Here is a 24,494-nt window from a genome sequence, read left to right as displayed (position 1 = left end):
AGAAAACCCTCCTCCAGAATAATTGAAGATCTAGGAATCTGGTCTGGAGAAAATTGAGGAGGGGGTTAGGAGAGAATGGAGGAGTCGTTTTGACCATCAAGAGATAGATTCATTATAATATTAATATAATAATATTGATATTGATATTTTTTTATTGAACTAGGTTTCCGCCGCGTCCTACGAACGCGACAAATCCATCTTGCTAACGTCGGAGGACATTTAAATCAAAACTAGGTTCCCACCGCGTCCTACGGACGCGGTAGATCCCTTTTGGCTAACACCTTTGTCATTGTATCCGTCGTGGTTGACCACCCTTCAATGGTGTGTCTACTCGAAGTTGTGCATATCCAGATGTGACCGTATCACTGGGTTCATTATTACACCATCCAACATTGTACAGGGACCTGTAATTCGCATATTCTATGCGAATCACAGATCTTTGTGTCATCTTAGATGGTGTAGAGATGAAATCCGTGATGCGTTCTCATTTGGATATACACAACTTCGAGATACATACACCATTGAAAGGTGGTCGACCACGACGGATGCAATGACAAAGGCATTAGTCAAAAGGGATCTACCGCGTCTTTAGGACGCGGTGGGAACCTAGTTGAAGAGAAAATAATTGTAGTATTAAAGTATCAAAAACTGAACAAATATTATCAATGAAGTAAGAAAAATAAACCCGTTTAAAAAAATGGTCAAAGGAAAATGTCGATAAAAAGCGAAAGATTTTTTTGGAAAGGAGTTGAAAGGCATGCCCAATGAAATTTTTCCCTCTCTATTTGATCTTTTAACATATTATTTCTCTTATAGAACAATAAAACTCGCCATGACTATGAAATTTTATGAAGAATACACGAAGTAATAAATCTCTTGATATTTCTTTCTGTCTCAACTAATGAATTACAATAAAACAATGAAACAAAGATACGGACGAAACAATGAAACAAAGATATTTCTTTCCTTCTCAACTAATGAATTACAATAAAAAAAATTTCACATAAAATGTCAAATCATTACACATCTTCCTTCTCACTTCCTCAATCTTTTGTCATTTTTCATTCTCTATAAATTAAAATGTAATAAATTTCAAAGAACATTAAAAAAATATTAACTGAAGTCCATAATTTGTGAGAGATAGTGAGAAGAAGAAGAAAATTTGAACTTAAAGTTCAAATTTATTTAGAATCTGCCCCCACTACATATATTAAAGAAATAAGGACATTACAAAGTTCAGAGGAACAAATCAAAAACATGTTAAAAGAAAATAACGAAAAGAAATTTAGTAAAAAAAAAGAACAAATGATCTTCTGAGTTTTCTTTTTCGTCATCTTCTTTTTCTTTTATTTTGGTATCCAATTGATTGTGTCATTCTCTTGTAAAATAAAGAAACATAAAGAAATTAAGCATTCTCCTGTAGAAAAATTGTAAATCTGTTTCAAATAAAATAGAGAGAAAGCTACCGTCACACTTAATACATGATGGGTGCTTCTAAAGGCATCGGGCCAAAAGGCTGTTAACATCCAAAAATTTTATTGACTCGGGTCAATAATCATTGACCCGAGGTCTCTATAAGCACCGGTTTTTAATGTGGGTGACGTTCACCTTCATTTGCTCCTTCCATCTTCTTCTTCCAAAATAAAAGGAATCCCAATTAATTTTTCATCCAAAACAAAACCCTAGAAAAGAGTGCAACATTCTCCGGCGACGGCAACGGCACTTACCGGAGACCATTCTTTTATTCGGATCTTCATCCATTCGAGTTTATGGAATCGTATATTCATGTATAGACCAGTTTTGTATATTCAATGAACCTTCTATAAAACTCAATACGTCCACATTCTAGAACTCGTAAGTTATAGTATAGCATAACTTTTTATGTTCTTCCTCACTATTTTAATCGATTTAGAAGCCTAAAACTTGGGGAATTCATCAAATCTAAGAAAAATTTACCCAATTATAGAAACCAAATCCTCATCAACCCAAGATTTCAAATCAATTAGTTATAAATTCAACAAAAAACTAAACCCTCTAACTTAAAATTCCTAATCCAAACCACAAACACAACAAGTAGTACTTTCCCATCATACACCATCAAATCAATTTCTCACATTTAACAAGTAAAACTAATCTTCTGAACCCAATACCCAAGTTTAAAAGAAAAAAATCATGATCCAAAAGAACAAAACACATTCAATCTACAAATCATAAAAACCCAATCAACAAAACTACAAGATCCACAAAACCCATATCATAAATCAACAAATCCTTCTTCAAAATCAATTAAAATACATACAAAGAAGAAAGGAAAAGCAAACCTGAGTGAAATAAACCAAGGTAATAAGCCAAAAAAATGAAGTCCCAAATGAAATCTGAAGATGTTTTAACCATTATATCATTTTATTTGTTTGGTTCACACCCAAAAGTAATATAAAATCTCTCTTCATGCTCTTGCTTGAGACTCAATCGTTCATACCCACCTTTTGTTCTTCTTTTTATTCCCTTAGGTTTTGTTTTCTAGAGAGAAAGAGATAGAGATTCTGCTTCCTGGTTTCAGTTAGAGTTTGTTTTTGAAAGGTTAGAGAGAGAAAGTTTGGAATTCCCAATTTGGTTCATATTTTGTGAGAGATGGACGGAGGGTTAGAGTTAACTCCACTTTGAACGGTGTCTACATAGTTGGACGGTGCTAACAGAGAAATGAGCAGTTGAGCCTGGTGCTAATAGAGATGGATGCTAACAACCTCTTGGCCCGGTGCCTTTAAAGCCACCCATACATGATTTATTTTGGAGAGTATTTCTTTGAGAGAGATGAATTAGAGAAATACAAAAGAAAGTAGTGAACCAAAACAATGCCTTGAAGATTAGAGTAAGTATATAAAGTGGGTAGTTAATGAGAGAAAATAGAAGAATATTTGGACTTATAGTCCAAAAATCTACCCTTAAACAAACTTTTAATCCTCTCTAATCCTAAAATAGGTTTATAAACCAAAATATTAACATTAAATGGATATCTAGTCCATTTGTATCCATCTCTAGAGAAAACAGAAATCCCTAGAATTTATATTAAATCATAATACCTTCTAACCTTCTATATAAACAAAAACTGATTTTCCTTCAAAATTCTCAAATATCCGTTTTCCATTTTTATCTCACTTTCTCTCTCCAATCACGACCATATTAACAGAAACTTTATCTTCATTCTTCTCCAAAACGAAAATCATTAATGTCCTCTCTCCAAAACCGAAACCTCTTTTCAACCTCCATTATTGAGTCCCGAAATCTGCTTCATCTTCATTAGACCAGCTGAAAACTCTATTATTTATTTCGATTTCCATCATCAAATATTCAGATTCGTACCTTTGTTAAGATCTATAGTTGTTTATGAGGTTAAAGTAACAAGTTTAATCTTTCTTTTTAATGTTTTTCATCATCATCTTTAAAGATATTTATAATTTTTATTATAATCGATTTCATCTCTGTATCATTTTTTCAAATATTCATCATTATTCATGATTTTCTCTCTCTAAGATTTTCATAACCGATTTATGATGTTAATGTTAAATCCTTGTTTACTAGTTCATTATCTTCGATTATGTTATTTTTGTATCCATGTATTATTTTATTTTTCATTAGATTAAGGGTACAAATCTTGATGTTTAGAACATTTCTTGATATCAGATCCGGTATAGATACCATTTCTGATCTAGAGAAGATTCTGTTCGTTTTTTTTTGTAACAGAATGTAAACGATGGGTAATTTATACGAAATTATGTGTACTTTATTGAATATGACACATTTTAACCAGAGAACATTCTGTACGATGTTATTGTAACCATATGTGAACAATGTGTATTGTTCAAACCATGATATGTACTTTATTGCGCTTTATACATTTGAACCAGTGAAGATTCCATACAATTTTTTTGTAACAGAAGGTAAACAGTGTGTAATGTTCCAAAAATTATATTTAATTTATTGCACTTTACATATATTTTTTTAAATTACAGTAGCCTTGTTATTCTAACTAAAGTTCGGTTTTCTCCAACACATGATGAATTTTATATAACATTATATATAATTTACTGTATTATACATGTCGTTTCTAGTAAATTATATGTTTTGTTGACTAATGTATATGTTTTTCTTTTTGTAGTTTTGTTGTTACTGGTGGAATTTCCTACAAAATCATGCAACCTAAGTAAGACTACGAAACTAAAATCTGATGATTGAGATAAAATATTTACTGAAGTTGGTCAGTTGTTTCGATTTCCATCAGAGAAGATTCCGTTCGTTTGTCAAGAATGATTTAAAGCGTGTAACTATTGCTTGTTGAATGACTCAGATAGTTGAGAAGATACTACAGTGTACCTGTGTAAAAAACATTTAAGTTGTGGTATAAATAATGTGAAATATTGGATAAATTACGTTGTATACATGACAAATGATGGTTTCCTCGTAATAAATAAGACATAATTTACAAACTTGTTTCATAATTTGTATTTGATGTGTGGTTATGTATGAGTAAAAACGAAAACAAATGCTATTGTAATGTTCGTAAATTGTATATAATTTATGAACATGTTTCATAATTTATAAGGAATGTTTGGTTATGTATAAGTAAAAAACGAAAATTAAATGAGAGAAAGTGATATATATACGTTATGTATATTAACCCCCAAATCACGCTAAATTGATCCTAGAAAAATATACTCTTTCAAAATCTGAAAGTTAAGTGAGAGAAAGTGATATATACGTTTTGTATATTAACCCCCAAATCACGCTAAATTGATCCCAAAAAATATACTCTTTCCAAATCTGAAAGTTAAGTGAGAGAAAATTGATTTGAATCGAAAAAAAAATTACATAGTAAAAGGGAGAAAATTGATTTGGTTTCCAAATCTTTAAATAAGAGAGAAAAAATTGATTTCGAAATATCCGTTATTTTCTATTTAATCCCCTCAATCACGCAACAAAAATGTCGTTTCAATTTTGGACGGACCCCAATTAAAAAAAAACGCGAAATCTGTACGGGGATATGGACGAGATTTGGTTTTATATAGTAAGGGTTTTATGTCCAAATTGCAAAAGGACTAAAAATCTATTTTTTGAGAAGATCGGACCCTAAACCCTTTTTGAACATTGTTTTGGGTCTTATACCCATAGACCCAAAAGAGAATGACTTCAAATTTCACACTGTTAATGTTATATTAATGCAGTAGTAATGAGAGAAAAATTGGCTTAAATACTTTTTTTGTTGATTGGCTTAAATACTTGACATGAAATGCAGTTATGGAAACTGAAAAGTAACGTGAGAGAAAACAAATACGTGGGAAGTTAAAGAGATTAATGGATCGTTTTTAACCGCTTATCTAAAAACGTGGAACATATCTTTACCATTATCTTAGGCAACTCAAGAAGTCACATAGATTGGAGGAGATTTGGAGAAGCCTGTTCGGTTAGAAGGAGAGAACGTGAGAGATAAAAAAAGATTTGTTTGATAGATGACTAAAATAACCTCTGCGGGGGTCCCTAATTACTCAAACATTTAAAACATATAGATTTTAGGATATTTTCATCCCTCAGATGCAAAACCCGCAGAAATAATGGACGGTCTGCCAGACTTATACCTTGAATAACTAACTGAGCTGTTTTATTATAATAGATTCCTAAGAAGAACTCTCTGTAGATGGAGAAAAACAATCAATAATAAAGATGATGTTGATTTCGAAAGAAAATAAAGAAGATAAAGGAGAAGAAATATGGAAGAGATTATTAACCAACTCATAAATAAGTTGTAAATCGTGACACAAAATTGTGGGTAGGGAGAGGGAAATACGTGGGTAGTAGTTATTGTAGGGATATCCTAACTGATTTTTATCTATTTACGTCGGATGCGATCTCTGTCAAAATCTCAATAAAAATGAATGGTCGGACTTATACCTGAATAACTGACTGAGTTGTTTTAATATATTGTAATAGATTTTGGGTATGTGTCAGGGTTTTCATATGTCCAAGCAATATATAAGGTATGTCATTAGTGATTTTGTGCTCACTTATTTGATAAATTAGGTTAGTTTCTTCAATAGGATATCATGTTTATTTTTCTTCTAACTTGATATACGGGGTGTGATTTTGTTGACTTGGATAACTAGTTTCATGGGAGTAGGTCTCAGAGTTAGAGAGAGAAGTTGTGAGATGACGTCACCAAAAATTTAGGCGTTTTTTCATCTTCTCTTCACCTTCATCCACATCTAACCATTCTTCTTCAAAAAAGCTTTCACTTTCATCCAGATTTAACCATCTTCTTCAACAATAGCTAGTCAGAGTAAACAGACATCAGGAATGGATCTTGGTTGGAAACAGTCGGAGATAAGGGTACCCTGAACCCAATATGCAGGGAGTAGTTTCTTACCATATGAATTAGGTTTTTGTTAGTTTTAGTCTCATGTACTAGGGTTTGTTTGTTCTTTGTTATTTCTTGTCGAGAGTTGTTCTTTTTTGTTTTGTACTCTTTCTTTGATCTGGACTCTAATACTTCCATTTAGATTAGTTTGCTTATTGTAACCTTAAGGAAGATCTGGGAATAGTCTTTTATTTTTATTTTTTGTTTTTCTTTGTTTGGAGCTTATTACCCACTTATGGAGCAACCATATTTCCATTATTTGTTTGATTTTCACTACCACAACTTGATGGTGGTCGAGCTCTCCTCCAACGCCGAAATCAACAGCAGCTTGGTGGAAGATGAGAGTGCACGTGTCACTTGCCATGCTAGTATTAACCTAGAGGGTTACACGTGCGACATAGGTGTACCTTCCAGTTCAGTTGTTGGGTTGCACTGTTTAGTGGGTCGTGTAATATTTAGGTGGCCCAAGATCATCTTTTATTATTGGACTCTATCATTATTTGGGCCAGTCATTTGATTCAGGAATTATACAAAGGGGGTGGGTTCTCCATCTGCTTGGTAAGCTTTTGACCCGGGTAAGTGGTCAAGGTTTAATTCGGGAACTCGTTTTGGTAAGCCTTTCTCTGACGCGTCAATCTATATAGGTTTATCTCTGTATTTGTTATGGTTCAAGGCTCCTCCTATCTTGGTTAGCACTACAACAGTGGCCTCGCTTATGATCATATTTCTCACCAATTATGGCTCTCTACTTCACCTTTCACCCTTTGCAGCTTGTCTGCATTATCTTGCTTGCCTTGTTGAGACTTTCGACTCATACTTTCTAAGTGACCCTATTTACCGGTGTTCGATCGCGATCTATTCGGATTGGGGTGGGACATGACTTCTCTATCGAGGGAATACTGGGGGGTAATTCTGGAATCTTTGGATTTCGTCTTAAAGAAATTGCGTGGCTTTTTTGAAGTTATGAATTTCTTTTTCCATTTGGTTCTCCGGATGTGGTTTGAGCTAAATCTGGTTTTGAAGTGGTGGTCATGGTTCGAAGGGTTTCCTATCTGGCTTTTTAGTTGGGAGATGGTTGCGCGTCGTTGGTTATGGCCCTGTATGATCGTCTTCGGAGTACTTCTCTTTTCCACTTCCTATGGTGGAGAAGGACGTCAGCTGTCAAAGACACAGAATGAAGAAAACTGTTTCAATTATGAATATTATGTTTGTTTTTTCATGTCTGTACTCTCTCTTTCAAGTGTTGTAATCGTGTTTGCTTCATAAATAATACTACGATTACCCTTAAAAAAAGATAACTAGTTTCATTAGATTAGCAAAAATTGTCTTCCAATTCTGAGTTGAACAGTTAATCATTAATCATCTGTGTAGAAAATCTCGCACGTCAGAACTAAGTATATTGGGACAATTAGTTTTGTCGAACACTTTAGACGAGATATTTTCTATTGTTTGAAACTACATGATTACACAAGTACAATCATACATCAGTTGGTTTTGATACATCATAAGGATGGAATGTGCACTTAACTGTATCTTCTATATACACTCATACACCCTAAAGGTCATACAAACTACCCCACATGTCATTCTTTATACTCTAATAATACAGTTAAATAAAATCATGGATTTCCATTTCCAATGAGAATTAAATATGTTACTTTAGGGTTTCTTTCAGAAGCTGCTACATATCAACTTTTAACGTTCAGTTTACGTTTCAATAATGGATTAATCACGGAATCGCCAAGGTTATAAAAACTGCAACTGTTTTTGGAATCTTGTAAAATGTTCAAATCCATCTCTTATGGTCAAGATGCTCCTGGCGTGAATATGTATGTAAACTAAATCCGCTTTAGAATCTAGTACATGCTATTATGCCAAGACACTGTCTATATCCTCACATCATTATCTAAATGTTCCTTAGAGCATCTCCAATGCAACACTCAACAAAAACTCAATTAATCCAATGTGTCAAGTGTGAATTGAGTTTCTCTTTCATAGGTGCCACTATTGAGATACTCAATTCAAAATTCTTCTCCAACGCAACACTCAAAAAAACTCAACATTTACTTTAGATTTACTCTTGTTTCTTATTTTAATATATAAAACGATGATGTGGACCAATTGAAATACAACAATAAATGTTGAGATACTCAAAAGAAAACTCAATAATTGAGTTTTATTTTGAGTATCTCAATATTTATTGTTGCCACATCATATTGAGTTTCTAGTTGAGTGTTGCACTGGAGAGTGTTTTTTGTCAAAAACTCAAGTAGTCTTATGTGTCAAATTGAGTTTTTTAAGTTGAGTGTTGCATTGGAGATGCTCTTAGTATCAATCTCCCGTACTCCACAAGTCATATGCCAAGGTCGGGTAATCCCCTCGAGAAACTTAGGAAACGGATTGTGATTGGGGGTAGACTTGGTCTATCCCATGGCCATGCTGAATACTTCGAGTGTTTTTGTTGCAAAATGCTGATATTCGAGTTAGTTATTATGTTTGAAATTTTGAACCATCAAGATTTGGTTTAATCTGTTGTAGTAAGACTTACTATGTCTTAATATCTGACTTACTATATATATATATATACATACATAGTGAAACCTCAACAGGGACTCGGCTGAAACTCGGGTCGGGTAGGTGGGGATGGCCAATCCTCCACCCCACCCCGATGCCCTGCATGCCCAACACAAGTACTTAGTCACATGTATGGTACTAGGGTATAGCCCGTGCCCGTAGGACACGGAAATTTTCATATTTATGTTATACAAAATTATCAAATATTTTGAAGTAATAAAAAATATATTAAGAATAATAACTGAGATAAAATTGAGTTGTTTAAAAGGAGAAAAGAGGAAAGAGAGAAAAATAGTTAGAGAGTTAGTAGGGAGTGGGTAGTGATTCTAACTTTTATACTTTTATCTTTTAAAAAATCGTTAAAAAGAAGGGTTGTGATTTACAAAAAAAAATTGGACGACCGAGATTTACAAACCAAAGTTATGACATGGCACCAAAACCTAGCTAATTTGTTATATAGATTTTGGTGGGAGTCTTGTTCTTTTTATAGGACTATATGAGTTGGTTTATCACTTCATCTTCCTTAGCCATTAATCCATTTCTTCGTTCTTGTTTGCAATAGGTTGGAACATTCAAGCGTAGACAGACGATGTGGGTTGGGGTATACAGGTCGAACTTTTTTTTTTTTTTTGGAAATTGACTACGATCAACGATAGTATTACATTTGGCATTGATACATCAAATATGTGATAAGCTCGATAACCGCCCATTCAAACTCTTACAAAACCGGGCCTGTAGCCCAACTAAACTATGACCTAAAGCCCAACTACATTATTTATACCCTAATAATCCCAATTCAAATAACCAAAGATTCCACCTTCTCTGGGATTCGAATCTGGGACCTCTAGGGCTTTCTGGAGTTTATGTCAACACCTTGGAACCACTTGGGCTACCAACTGTTGACATACAGGTCGAACTTAATTATGCAAGGGTGGTTGTGTTATTACTTGGTACCATTTTTTTTTGTTTACAGTGGGTTTTAATAGAGACAGGGTCGGCCCTGGGACTAGGCGACCTAGGCGGCCGCCTAGGACCCCCAAATTTAGGGGGGCCAATTATTGAGAAGAAGGAAAAACAAAAAGTTTGGCTATAAGTTATTGAGGAGATGAGATGGATAAGAAGAAAGAATAAGAAAATACTTAAAACAAAAAAAAAATTATCCCCAGATATTTTACAAAGAAACATGGATTACCCAGAGATTTTTCTTTAGGTGGGTGATTTGGGGAATTAAGAAAATTATCTGAGGTAGAAATTTTAAAAGGAAGATGTGAATTTTGACCAATTTTCCGGAGTGCAAAATTTTAAAAGGAAACAAGTCTTCTTCTTCTTCCTCATCTCTTACCACCAACTCGGATCACCACCACCAACTTCGGTCACCACCTCTAACTCCGGCCACCACCATTTTTTCCTTTCTTCTTCTTCCTCTTCTCTCCTTCCATTAAAACTGCAACCTTCATTTATTTTTCTTCTCTTTACTCCTCCCTCTCAATTTCTCTCTATACTCTCTCTCCATTTCTCTCCCTACTTCTCCATTCACGGGAAAGCGAAGCTAGTGGTTTGGGGTTTTCCCAAAACAGTCAAGGGAAAACCCCAAACAATAGCTATTTTCCAGCAATTTTTCACCGAAAAACGACTAGATAGTAAGCGAAAGAGAGAGGGGAGAGAAAAAAAGAGAGAAAAACACCTCACTCAAAATGGTTTCCCTCCGACAATATATAAACAAAATCAATTTTTACTAATCATATTCCTGACCAAATCAAACAATAAAATGAGGTAAAATCCCGAATATGAATCATATTGAAGAATAATTGTTCTTTGTAGTGGCAATTATTTCACGTACGCCAAACATAGCCTTTGTTTTTTTGTCACTAATAGTAAGTCCAAGGGGGTAAGCTCAATTACCCATTATTGAGGGGGTAGACTCAATTACCAATTAGGGACGAGGGGGTAAGCACAAAAAACCCTAAAATGAATCAAGTAAAATTGACAAATTTTTGACAAAGTCTTTACAGCACGGAAACTTTCTTTATTTTTGAAAATCTCAACGATTTGAAATCAAGGGCGAGACTCTGCCGTCAATACATTTAGATTTTTCTCCTTTTCATCAAAACCCATTCAACAATGTCCTGAAACAAACATGGGTCAGTTTCTAAAGAAACTATAATCTCACAACTGCAGAGTTTAGATGATATTTGATGAAAAAATCCTACATGAAAAAATACAACAAATTTTGGTTCTAGCATTCTTGAATTTCAAACTCCACAACCATATTATATTGTACCACATACCAACCAATACACCAGAACAAATCTTGTGTTTATTTCGATTATAATCTCTAACGGAATAATCAATAGAAAACAAAATAACATGCCATTGGGAGGAGTAAAAAGAAGAATTTAAAATCAAGAAATGAAGCTACTTTATTGTGTTCTATCAAGAAAAAAATGGTCTTACCTCGATGAAGATGACAAGAATAATCATACAGACGGACATATCACATTTACAGAGACTTGGAGGAAGAAACATGTCTTCTGGTCAGGAAGATTATGATCTTCAATACATCAACCAAAACAACCTCTCTCAACCTTTCCCGGTAATTCTCTTCTGTCTCCTCTCCTCAACTTATCGTCAAGATTACATGACTCTCTGCCCACTTAGACAGAGACAACGAGGCCTAACTAGTCTGCACTATACTCTAAGCAAGCACACACCTTTAAGAATAAGAACTTCAAAATCAGACTTTCTGATTTAGTCGTCTTTTTAAGAGATTCCACAATTTAAATATGAACTAACCATTGAATCTTGAGTTGTTTTTTCGTAGAACTACTGATCAGCCCTTTGATCACTTTCATGCTTCAGCTTTCTCGGTAGATTCTGCAGTGAAGTGCCAAAATTGAGTAAGAAAATGTGACAAGTACTGCAAATCAATCCTTAAATGTATTTCTTAAAAATTGGATATCAGATTATAAGTTGTAAAGATATAAATTTTGCTACGTAATCACGTAAAGACCATAAAATACCTTTAGATTTTGGAATTTTGTAAATATAACACCAAGCACAGACTCAATACAATAGTGAGATAATATAACTATCTTCCAGAAACATATACATAGCCATATCCTCATCTTATTAAAACCCGTAACGGACTCGATGTTACGTAGCAATTAGGAGAACGTGTCGATACCAAATTAAAGTCATTTCCCAAATATAATGAAAACTATCTAGCTAATAATTAAGATCCAACATATCAACAAACTATTGTCGTTAGTAGTTTATTGAAGCTAAACAAAGAAGTAATGAATGAATCATAACACTATGATGGAAATGAATAAAACAGAAATAAATTGTAAGTATCACGAACTGCATTTGGCAATTCACTCTTATTTTTAATGCACTTAGTCTGCATATAAATACATAACAGGACAAATCAAACACACAAAGCATGACAACATCGGAGAACAAAGAGTTGAAAATCTCGAAATTAGATTCATTATTTGTTAAAATGACCCTAAAAGGCTAGAACAAAAACAGCATACATCCTGGAAGAAAGCTCGCAACAAATGCCAATCATTTTGAAACGTAAAATATAATAACAGAAGAGACAACATCAATCATGAAGAAATCAAAGGACATGAAATATGGAATTCCTAGAGGATTGAAATGAACTCCTATCGATTCGTTGAATCTGTAAAATTGACAACAAACAGTCAGAGAATCTAGACATCTCCAAACCAGATTCGATAATGGATTCAATCCCAATATAATCGCCGAGCAGAAGATATTATGCATTTAAGCTGAATCATAGAAGTAGAAACCCAAAAGAATAGAAGATGAACTATTAGTGGACAGTGGTCCTTGGAATGACAATATGGTAAAAATATGTCAAAATATTCAGATAACTGGAACTAGCCCCTCATATAAAGGAATCAAACTCAATCAACATATAACTCACAAAATAGAATACCAAGCATCAAAATAGAAATTATAGAACCTAAATTGTCTCAATAAAGTTGAAGATAAACTACTATAAAGTCATCCTTGAGAATAGTCCCACGTGGGAGAAGAACGATCTAGTAATCAAGAATATAATACCTAAAAGAAAGATGAGAAATTGGATAACTGAAATCTATCTTTAAAATAATAATGGGTTTAATCCAAATATAATTGCATAATACAAATTATCAATCATTTAAACCTAAAAAGCTGAAAATCCCAAATAATGGAAGATAATAATATTCTACCAATTATCCCCAAAGTCAGGAAAATTGAAACCAGTCTCTACTATAATGGATTCAATCTAGTATAATAAGACAATATAAAATATCAATTATATAAGCAAAGCACAAATCATGGAAGCTGAATATGAAATCATTCAATTTAACCAATAAAAATATCAACTTGATCATCAACAAATAAAAAAATAATTGAGAAAAAAAAGGGATTAGGGCAAAACCTTCTTAATGATCATAGTCTCGGAAACAACATCGGTTTTAGTGAAGAGAAGATCGGGAGGATCAATACTACCAACAGCCGTACAATCAGGAGGAGTTTCAAACAAAGAGAGTGAAAATTGCTTGAAAATAATACCAACATCAAAGTAAATTAAACCAGAACTAGGTATATCAACACGAATTCCATTAACAGGAAACCAAAGGAACAATTCTTGAGCAGAAATTCCAGTAAGTTTTTGGATCTGACCGTAACTAAGAATTCCAGTAACATTACGATCATAATGAATAGCTGTTTCAAATTCAGCATTACAAGATTGATCAAGATGAACTTCAAATCTTCCATTATCATCTAAGCTAAATTCTTTAACACCTTTAGGAAGTAAACCAATTGGAAGTCCATGTGATTTCAATACTTCATATATACTTTTTGCAGAATCTGATCCAACAGAAGAAGAAGAAGAAGAAGAAAGAGATGAACTTGAGATAAAGAGAGAGATTAGAAAGAGATTGAAGAACCAAATTGAACAAGAAGATGAAGAAACCATTTTTTAATAGATTTTCAATATGTTCTTGATATGGTGATGTATATACTCGATTGGATTTTTTAGGGTTGATATTGTTTTTGTGGTTTGGAGGTTTTAGGGTTAGGGTTTGTGATGAGAGAGAGGCGGGGGAGAGATTATGTCTATGAGGGAGGGAGGAAAAGAAAGAAGACAGTGAGAGACAGAAATGCCAGCGAAAGAACAGAAGGATTTTTAGAGAGAGAAAGTAGGAAGAAGAGAATTATTGGTGGTGGGTGGGTGACCCGATAAAACCGTTACATCATACATGTTAAATTGTTAAATCATCACCGATAGATAATAATTATGAAAGGACTAATTTCGAAATAGCCCCCTAAATATGACTTTCTCATTGTTTTGACCTCCTATAGTGTTCCATTCGCTTTCTTTTCAGAAATCGACTACGATCTACGTTAGTCGTTATAAGGCATTGATACATCATGAAGATTGACCACGATAACCGCTTAATTTAAACCATGATGAAAGAGGCCTAAAGCCCGACAATACAAAAGAGGCTGGCCTAAAGCCCGACAAAATTATTACGTTATTTACTTTGTATATTGCCTAAATTACATGGGATAAATCTTGATGGTAAATTTCTTCCACCGAGACTCGATCCCACAACCTCGTGGGCTTAAGAGGGGTGTCTAACCGTTACACCAAAAGATGGTGGACGTGTTCGATTCGCCTTTGTGATCTGTCTAACTTCCTTTTTGGTTCCTCCCTAGCAAACAGAACCGTTATTTTGAAGTTGGTTATTTTTTTTTATCTCTCAATTTATTTTTCATAAGTTTTTCTAGTTTCTAGCTTTCTTTTCTCTCTCTAATCTCTATGTTGTTTAATTCTTTTTTTTTCATTTTCTCTCTATCCAAAGAAAACACTCGTAGATTATGATTATGACTTCATTTTCTCGAGAGTCCTATTCTGACGAAGGGGCAGAGATCTTCCACGTATATAAGAACTTTGATGATTTCTACGGAGAGAATAGATAGAGAGATGTTTGGTAAGGTTTTGATGGTTAACATCGAGGGCAAAATCGTCTCTATGGTGTTTGGTATGCTTCTTAAAGCTAATTAGAAGGTTTAATTCTTTTACTATTTAATACTGGGTACTCAAGTGAAAGAAAAGATGTGGGCGTGGACTTTGTTATCCTATGCTTTTTTATCTACTCCTAGTCCTTGCTAATCGATTGATTAGAAAAGGGTCCAATTTATTTTTTGTCTTACCATTTGGTCCTCTTGTAGACATTTTTAATACTGTATTTTATGTTTATGCAAATTTGGTTTCCTAGAGATAAGATTTGATTTGGTACTAGGAGATGTTCCGTTATTTCCTTTGTGTTACACATTATGTACCATATTAATCATATAAATTGATTCAGCAATTATATGCAAACGAACTATTGTTAAGTGTCGTTTAGCGACAAAGAGTCAAAAATTCGTGTATAGTATTGAATTTAAGTAACTTAACTTTAAAGTTAAAAGCAAAGACTTTGGACTTTAAGATAAGTCAAAATTTAATTTAATTGAAGTCTTAAATCATAACATCACTAAACTAAACAATTTTTCACTTAAATAAGTGCAAAATTACTTATTCTGTGTCGTGTAACGATATTTTACCACAATTAACAAAATCAATTGCTCTTTAACAGTATTAGCCTTGGCTTGTTAATGGTTCTTTCACATAATTAAAATAACATAAAAGTAGAGTTATTTTCTTTTTAACCCCCTACTTTGTGATCAGCTTTTTTTTGGCTCCCTGTGTTTTTGTGAATTCAAAGCTGACCCTCTTTTGTTAACACCGTCAGTTAACTGTAATGGTAAACGTTTTTGTTTTCATAATTGCCCTCCTTGTAAAAATGATTTTGTAAATTCAAAATTGACTCAAGGAGAGCAATTACGGAAACAAAAAAGTTAACCATTGTATTGAACTGACGGTGTAAATAAAACAGGATCAATTTTAAATTTACGAAAAAAAAAAATGAATAAAAAAAGCCGATCAGAAAGTAAGAGGCAGACCATAGAGTTTGATATTTGGAGGGAAAAAGCAAGGCCAAATCAATCCTTCCTTTGAGTCATGACGGAAGAAAGAAAGAAGAGTCTGAGGGTGGAAAAGTCTAGCTGTGCAGTTTCTCATCAAGTAAAGATTTCCACCTCAACACACAATTATTTATCTATTTGTATAACTATCAAGTGAGTTGTTAGTGGCCCATTGTACCTCATTTTCTTCAAACAATTCACATTTTTAATAAATTCTTTTGTCCACCATAAAATCAAATCAATTTTGTTCAAAACAAAAAATCAAATCAATTGGACTTCAATGGAGGTTAAAATAATAAAAATGTGTGGGATTTCTCAATCGACCACTATGCACCATACCATACCTTACAGAAACCACCACTATTAGAGCAAAAGTACTCAACATTGTCTTAGGGATATTGGTTTACATGTAGTATATTTATATTTGTTAACTTAAAATTTTTCTTTTCACCATGGCCTGGAGGGAACATTGGCTCCAAGGTACTAGACGATTTTTATGACGACTTTTAGGAAGTCACTTCTGACATCTTCAAAATCAAAACAGTGACTTTGTCAATAAATATTTGTTTCTTTGAATTGTTCAGCGTGTGTCTCAAACCCTTGACCTCTAGGTGGAAGATTATACCTCTTACCCTTACTTCAATTACTCTACAAATATTAGCTTAATTCAGATATAAAATTATTGGTAAACTGTAAACGAAAAAAAAGACAATAAAAATAATAATTAGAAAATGAATCATGACTACACGAAGAATTGTGATTTCTGAGAAGTCACTTTCTGACATCATCGGAATGAAAACGGTGGCTTTGACAGGGAATGTTTCTCCCTCCCTTACTTCAATTAGTGCACAAATATTAAGTTAAGCTCCAAGCTAGACAAAAATAATTAGTAAAGTGCGAAGGAAGAAAGATATCATAGAAAAAGTAAAAAGTAAATCACGAGCACACTAAGAATGTTACGGAGAAAGACTAAAAGAGACTCTGGAAATACTCTAGTGAGAGAAGGTCGGGTTATAATAGCGTTCCACTATATATAGTAGGGATTGAGGATCATATTACTAGTTATAACCCGTGCCCCTATGACACAGGCAATTGCGTCTTGCAAATCATAGAAGTTAATGGTTTTTGACCGATGAATGCGAATAGGAAAGTAAATCACATCTACCGACAATAAGAAACAACAAGGACAATGGCGAAAATAAAGATCAGAAACAAAAGTTTAAAGTAAGTTAATAGTTTTTAATTCAAAAAAGTCTGAAACTGATTATTGGTGTTGAAAGCAACATAAAAAATTCATAGAAGTTTTCAGATCGTATATTGGAGGTAAAAATTCATTTTACTTTTATAAGAGGCAATTCGAATTGTTTAAAAAAAAATTGATAAAAAGTTAATTTTTATTGAAATTTAAAGAAGAAAATCAAGAGAAAATTTATAACAAAGAAAATTCAAAAAACTAATTACCGGCAAAGATATATGCGTACCTACCTGTTTACATAATTTGTAAAGTCTAGTTAAAAGATTATAAGACTGTCAGCTAATTGACTCCAAATCATAAAACCAGAAAAAGAATAACAATTAACTCTTCATAATAGATGTTTTCCAAATCTTATAGAAACAAAAAAGATAAATGTAGAGAGAGAGAGATTTATCATTCAGCAACAATTGTATTTACAATTAAATATTTTAGTAAACAAAAATTTTGGTGTGTTTTATTTCGATTATCTCCTTTTATTATGACAAACAAAAATCTTATATGGACAAAATTTTAAGTTAACAAATACAAATATACTACATGCAAACTGATATCCGTACAGAGGATTTAAGATAAATGCTTCCCTTTCCATAAACCCTAGATTTATTTATTCTTTTTTTCTTCTTCTTATTACCAACTCTTTAAGGCGATAAAATGGGAGAATAACATTGTTGAAGATGACAAGATCAAAAAAATCAAAAGCACCCTTAGTTAAAGAACCTCAAGAAAGAGATATAAAAATAATTTTTCTTTTCAAATCCAAAATCTTAATAAGTTAGGGTTCTTTATTTACCAACATAATTGGATATTTGCTGACTAGCTCTAAAATATTTTGATTTTGAGGAAAGACTTGAACTTATTTTTCAATTGTGGAACCCTAGAAATCAAATGTTTTGTTTCTCCTTCTTCTATTTCGTGGAAAATCCCACAAAAATTGGGTCAGTCAAAATGAGATTTTGCCACGAAATCTAGGACAAAAAAACAAAGTTACCGTAAAATTGGAGGTTGATCTTCATCTATTGAGATTTTTCTTTCTTTCTTTCACTGTTAAGAGCTTGCAACATAAAGTAGTGGGTGAGTTTGAGAGGTTACAACTTGGATCCTCTCTCTTAATATGTTTGAGGTGACAAAAGTTGTAGTTTAGTTGAAGTTATGGAGAAAGAAGAAGATGATTAAAATCACGATTATGTGATAGTCGGAGAACTACATTGACATAATTGACACGATAAATAACGTGGTCCAGTCGGATAATTACGACCTACATCCACAGATAAACAATTGTAGATTTATTAATAATCACCATAATTGTGGGTTTGATTGGTCACATTGGAAAGATATAATTCAATAATCTAATTCTTAAAATCCTCTCTTATTTATAGATAAATTAAGGTTTAGGGTCTCTTAGTTTCTCCTAACTAAACTAGGAAATAATATAAAACCTATCTAACATTACCATTAGATAGTTACAAGAGATATCCTAAATATGAGAGAGTGAATATTTTGGATCTTCGTATATCTTCAAATTTTCTGAATTCTTCTTGATTGCCGGACTCTTCTTCTCGACCCGTCACGTACATACACGTGTGACACATACACGTGTGACACATACACGTGTTACACATACACGTGTTACACACATACCTCAATACTTGGACTCATCTTGATCGTCAGATCTCTTCGTATTAATTCGTCTTTATCACGTATCCTAGTGTTCCCCCTTCCCCTCACAAGTAGGAGCACGCAAAACTTTGAAGTGTCTGACTTGGAGAGCCAAAAAACTTGTTGATTCTTCTTATTTGTCTTCGTGTCATTCTCGAATTGGTGAAGATGACAGAAGATCATTAAGTCACAACAAAAACGTTGAAAAAATGTGAAAACTTGAACGAGAATCAATGACAACAAAAGTAAATGTATTGTTGTCATGTATGAGAAGATGGTCATTGTATGAACTTGTGGAAAAAATGTCAACAAAAATATATGTTTTGAAGGCGAATGTTGACAATGAAATCATTAGCGCCTTGGCAGGAAAAATTGTCAAGGAGTATCGAATAAGCGACAACAAAAATGACGTTTAATGTGTCTAAAGTCGACATGAAAAACATTGTGTAATGAGAGACAACAAAAATAAAGTCGGTGTGTTGAAAAAACGACAAGAAAATCATTGTCAGATGAAAATTATCAAGAAATGACCTAATGAGTGACAATGAAATAACGTCAGTGTGTAAAGTCGACAAGAACATCATTGTCGCAATTCCTAAAAATTGTTGTAAAAGTAACAACCAAAATGATGGTGTTGGGAGAATCTTCGAAAAAGATTTATTTGCTAAGAAAATAGTGAAAACACCCAAAATAGACTGAGCAGGGAACAACACAAATGAAGTCGTTGTTATGCATGGTCGACAAGGAATTCATTGTGAAAAGCAAGGTCACGGGTTTAATTATGGAATTAAAATCAAGATAAGGAAATTCTATTCGTTGAAGGAAATTTTGAAAATAAATTTTGTAAGGAAGAGAAATCATGATTCAGAAAATGTCACAGATTGATTTCTGGAAAGAAATAGATGAAATTACTTTATGTAGTGTCACAGATCGAAGAGAAAAAGTGATATAAAAATTGCATCACTACTGGAAATAGTTGGATATAAGTGATAGTAAGAATTTGTCGTAAAAAGCATGCTCCAATAATAAGAAACTTTGGCAAAAGACTGTCACACAAAACACTGGTAAGAGAAGCTGTCACAAATAGGTAACTTGGTGAAATTGAATTCTCCAACAAAAAGTTGGGGGTTTTCCAAAACTAAGGATTCCCAATCTCAATTTAGGATTAGAATTAAATAAGAGAAACTGTATGACTCTTACTCGATGATTGGTATAGTCCATACCAATCGAACTCGGCTAAAAATCGATTGTGGATAGTTTGGACTTTAAACAGAGAAACCTCCAAAAAAAAAGATTTTCGGGTTTGAAAATCATCAGAGATGATAAAGGGTAATTCAAAACATACCAGTGACGGCATTTTTGTGAGTAGTGGTCGATTGGTAAAAGAGAAGGCCGAAAATCGATCGACCCAAAAGAGCTCTGAGGTCGATTTTCGGATATAGCAAATACTAGAAAACCGCAGACGGTATTTTTGCGAAGTCAAAGCTTGCTGACTAAGTCAACAAAGTTCAGCGAAGTCTTAAAGGGGTCAAATAAGTTGACCCAGTCAGTGAGTCCATCAACAATGACAATGGTGAAAGGGCAGTTGAGTCAAACACGGTTGGCTAGTCAATTTTGTTCGTGGGAGCGGTGACGGGATCCAGTTATTTGCCATAACACGATAATCGAAAAAATTCAAGATTATGTGATAATTGAGAAAATTCAAGATTATGTGATAATCGAGAAAATTCAAGATTATGTGATAATCGAAAAAATTCAAGATTATTTTATCGAGAAATTCAAGATTATGTGATAATCGAGAAAATTCAAGATTATTTTATAATCGAGAAATTCAAGATTATGTGATAATCGAAAAATTTAAGATTATGTGATAGTCAAGAAAATTCACGAATATGTGATAATCGGAGAAATACATTGAAACAATTGACACGATATTTTGATGTGGTTCGATCAGATAATCACGACCTACATTAGATTTATTGATAATCACCAAAATTGTGAGTTTTTGATTGGTTACATTAGTTAGATATAACCCAATAATCTAATTTCTAAAACCTTCTCTTATTATAGCTAGAGAAATTAGGGTTTAGGGTTTCGGGTTTCCTAGTACTAAACTAGGAAATGACAATTTATTAGAAATATAAACTTGATGTTATCCGACCCTCGTACGACTCAACTGTGATCAACCCTCGTATACATTCAAAGAATACAAATGCAAATTGAAATCATGAATTGAACGAAAAAAACTAAAAAGTTAGAAGAAAAATTAATAATTGAACTTAAAAATTAGATAGAAAATTCATGGAAAGACTGAAGTTAGAGTGTTACGTCAGCCTGTGGCGAGGCCAGAACATTTTTTATATGAAGACAATTTTTCTTTAGAAAAACAAGAAACAATTCAAATATCATAAAAAGAGTAACCACATCTTATATTTTGTAGCATTCGACTCAAAAACATATATATAGTTATTTTCTGGAAACTTTTATCTTTTGAATTCATTGAATAATAGTTGCATTAAAACAAGTATCAAATAATTTTTTTTCAACATAAGCAATCCAATTAACACCTATCCAGTCGTTTTCTATTTGATTGTTAAATTTTATATTGACATTAGAAAATACACTTATTGTTATAGAAATTGTATAAATGTCAATGCTAAGTACAAAGGAGATACACTTTCTCTCAACTATTTTCTTGCAAGAATTCTAATACTTTTGCATTAGATGGACTTGTTATTAATTGCATATTTTTTTATAGTCTTAAATTTGATCTATAAGTGTCTCTCGGTAATATTATAATTTCTAGAAGAATTACATAAAAAACTAAAACAATAACACTCATAAATAGGTGTTTTATTACATTATCAAAGCATAACTTTTTGGCTTTTTCTTGGTAATTTGTAGGAAAATGAGTTACACTCAAGCTTACATGAACTTTAGCTGGTAGCACTAGATGTGTACATGATTTTGTGGATGTGAGATCATCCTACAATGTCTTCTAAAAATCCAAGTATTTTGATTAAACTCAATATTCCCTGAATTATCACCAAATAAAAACACAGAATCGAGTAAGCTGAACACAAATAAACAATAAAGAATAACAAAAAGACTTGCTGAAGGTTCATTTGTGTCAAAAAAATACTAAGAATAGTTACAAATTTATATAGTTTACTAGTTTTGGACTTCGCAATTTGCTTTTTTTTTTTATGAGAGAACATTGCATTAAAGAAAAAATGAGCGTACAAAATACAAACAATACAACTAAAGTAGAACAGAAACAAAAGAAGGTACAGAATTTCACACTTTTCGGTCCTCATTTCTTCTTCCCCATTTTGCAAGCGCATCTGCTGGAGCATTACAATCTCTAGGTACACATGTGAACATGATGCCCTCGAATTTGTCTATAAGGGACCTAATTTGTTGCATAATCTTTAAGGATTGCCAGTGTAGTCCTACGCTTTGACCATTAATGAAATTGACAAGAGCTTGATTATCACTTTCTATATGAGCGTGAGTAATGTTCAATTGTAACGCCCATTGTATACTAGAAAGGATGGCCCGTCCTTCACATTCTTCCACGTTTTGGCACCGCACCGAGTCTGCTGCTGTTATAATGAAATTCGACTCTTCATCTCTAATAATACATCCTATTCCGGTCGGATCTGTAGCTTTGGTAGAAGAGGCGTCTAACGTTCAACTTTAAATATGGTGTCGATGGAGGTCTCCATATTTGTTGCTTAGTGGTGTTCCTGCATTTGTTAGTGATAACTGTCTCAATCTTGAGAGGAGTGATAGACGCATTATTAATTCTGTCTATTATTTGTCGTGGATTTTGTTTGTTCGTGTTAAAACAGTTTTCACATTGAGCTTTCCATATGAACCAAAGGATCTTGGCATATTGATTGGTAATATCCTCATTTAGTGTTTTCCATTGTTTAATCCATTGATTAGTCGAGCTAATCTGATATGTTCTCACCTGAAAATGGAACCATATTGCTTTTGCAAACGTGCAATGAAGCATCACATGATATAAAGTTTCGTTATTATCACAGTTAATACAAGAGAATTTGTCTCCAATGAACTTGCCAATTTTAGCTTTTACAGGTAAGCTATTGGTACAACATTTCCATAGGAATAGTTTCACGCGCGAGATTGTATTCATGTTCTAGATAAAGAGCCAGTCGGTTTGATCCTGCATAATGTCCGTGCTTCCTGTTCTTAAATAGTAATACATAGATTTTATGAAAAAATTACCTGATTTAGTTAATGTCCACATCGGTTTATCTTCTTGATTAATTTGGAGGTTGATGCTCAGGATTGAACTGCATATCTCATCATTAAAACACTGCTGTAAAATCTGAAAATTCCAACTGTTATTAGTAATAAGTTGTGAAACCCATTTAAGGTTAGACCCCATTTGGTTAGTTATGGGAGGGGGTGGTTCGGGATCCAAAAATCCTGCCAAATGTTAATGTTAATCCCTGTATTAATGTCCCAGAAAATAAGACCTTCCATTTGAGAATATTGCTTAGTAATAGATTTTCAGGGCCAAAAATGAGTGGCTTTGGGGGGAGTGGGCTTATGGGATTTGGGGAAGTACTTACTTTTGAGCACACGAACCCATATTGCATTAGGATTATTGATAATGCGCCAGATTATCTTGTTGAGAAAGGCTTGATTATCAAGAAGAGGGAGGCGTAACCCAAAACCACCCAGTTTCTTTGGTTTGCAAATAGTAGACCAATTGATAGTGTGGAAAGTTTTGGATTTTTTCCATCAGAAAGTCCTTTGGATGGACTCAATGCTGTTACATATGCCTTTAGGGATGGTAAAGCACTGCATTTGGTATCGGGGAACGACCGCTGCGATAGTTGAAATGACTACCGAGCAACCAGCTTGAGAAAGAAAATTAGATTGCCATTTGACTAGTTTGTTTTTAATTTGGGTGAGAAGGGGTTGAAAGATAGATTTTTTATTTTTCTCAATGAACAGATTAATGCCGAGGTATTTATCGCCAACCGAGGATTGATGAACCTTAAGTTCACGAATAATCATACGCTTGAATTTCAAGTGCGAGTTTTTAGAGAAGAAGATGTTGGATTTAGAGTAGTTTATCATCTGACCCGACGCATTCTTTAAGAATCTTCTTGAGATTGTGGATGTTGTCAAGAGAATTTTGACCAAAGATAATGCAGTCGTCAGTAAAGAGCAGATGGTTGATAGTGAGATCCGAATTAGAGATCGGGAAGCCGATGAAGGGGGTGTGGCTGTTCTGTTTATCAAGGAGACGGCTAAGGCCTTCCATGGAAATAGCGAAGAGGAAAGGCGAAAGCGGGTCGCCTTGACGAATCCCCCTGCTAACATCAAATGTGCGCCCGGGGCGCCCATTGATCAGGACAGCCATGGAGCTAGAGTTGAGACAAGTACTGACAAGCTTAATCCAACTAGGAGAGAAACCCATCAGGAGCATAATTTGCTCCAGATAATGCCATTCAATACGATCAAAAGCTTTGGACATATCGAGTTTAAGACCGAAATAGCTTTTCGCTCCTT

At 33.5% G+C, this 24,494-nt stretch overlaps 1 protein-coding gene and 1 long non-coding RNA gene across 4 annotated transcripts; both read right to left on the bottom strand.

Annotated features, from left to right (window-relative positions):
- Positions 1-1,161: 1,161 nt before the first annotated feature.
- LOC147539451 (uncharacterized) lies at positions 1,162-2,537 on the bottom strand. The gene is made up of 2 exons (XR_015225971.1): positions 1,728-2,537; positions 1,162-1,630 (listed from the first exon to the last, which is right to left on the bottom strand). It is a non-coding gene; the product is annotated as an uncharacterized LOC147539451 (long non-coding RNA).
- Positions 2,538-10,749: 8,212 nt separating this feature from the next.
- LOC147539450 (uncharacterized) lies at positions 10,750-14,264 on the bottom strand. 3 transcript variants are annotated; one of them, XM_086644014.1, is made up of 3 exons: positions 13,434-14,150; positions 11,774-11,854; positions 10,750-11,106 (listed from the first exon to the last, which is right to left on the bottom strand). In XM_086644014.1, the coding sequence occupies exons 1-2, from the start codon at positions 13,974-13,976 to the stop codon at positions 11,804-11,806; spliced, it is 594 nt and encodes a 197-aa protein (XP_086500140.1). In that variant the 5' UTR covers positions 13,977-14,150; the 3' UTR covers positions 10,750-11,106; positions 11,774-11,803. The 3 variants fall into 3 exon arrangements, with proteins under 3 accessions (XP_086500140.1, XP_086500139.1, XP_086500138.1); XM_086644013.1 differs by lacking the exon at positions 10,750-11,106 and adding an exon at positions 11,276-11,691 and having other exon boundaries at positions 13,434-14,233; XM_086644012.1 differs by lacking the exon at positions 10,750-11,106 and having other exon boundaries at positions 11,276-11,854; positions 13,434-14,264.
- Between the last annotated feature and the right edge of the window lie 10,230 nt (positions 14,265-24,494).

Source organism: Eschscholzia californica, unplaced genomic scaffold (genome assembly GCF_041429995.1).
Source record: "Eschscholzia californica isolate CP2 unplaced genomic scaffold, dmEscCali1.0.p SCAF_5, whole genome shotgun sequence".
Taxonomy (NCBI): Eukaryota; Viridiplantae; Streptophyta; class Magnoliopsida; order Ranunculales; family Papaveraceae; genus Eschscholzia; species Eschscholzia californica.
The sequence above is the reverse complement of the archived record's forward strand: the minus strand, read 5'-3'. Positions and strand labels throughout refer to the sequence as shown.

What these genes read in the sequence shown, in the direction of transcription:
- LOC147539450 (XM_086644012.1), bottom strand. Translation starts at nt 13,976, where the DNA reads ATGGTTTCTTCATCTTCTTGTTCAATTTGGTTCTTCAATCTCTTTCTA. An exon ending in AGACTATGATCATTAAGAAG is followed by an intron (nt 11,855 to 13,433) that starts GTTTTGCCCTAA and finishes ACTTCACTGCAG; the next exon opens with AATCTACCGAGAAAGCTGAA.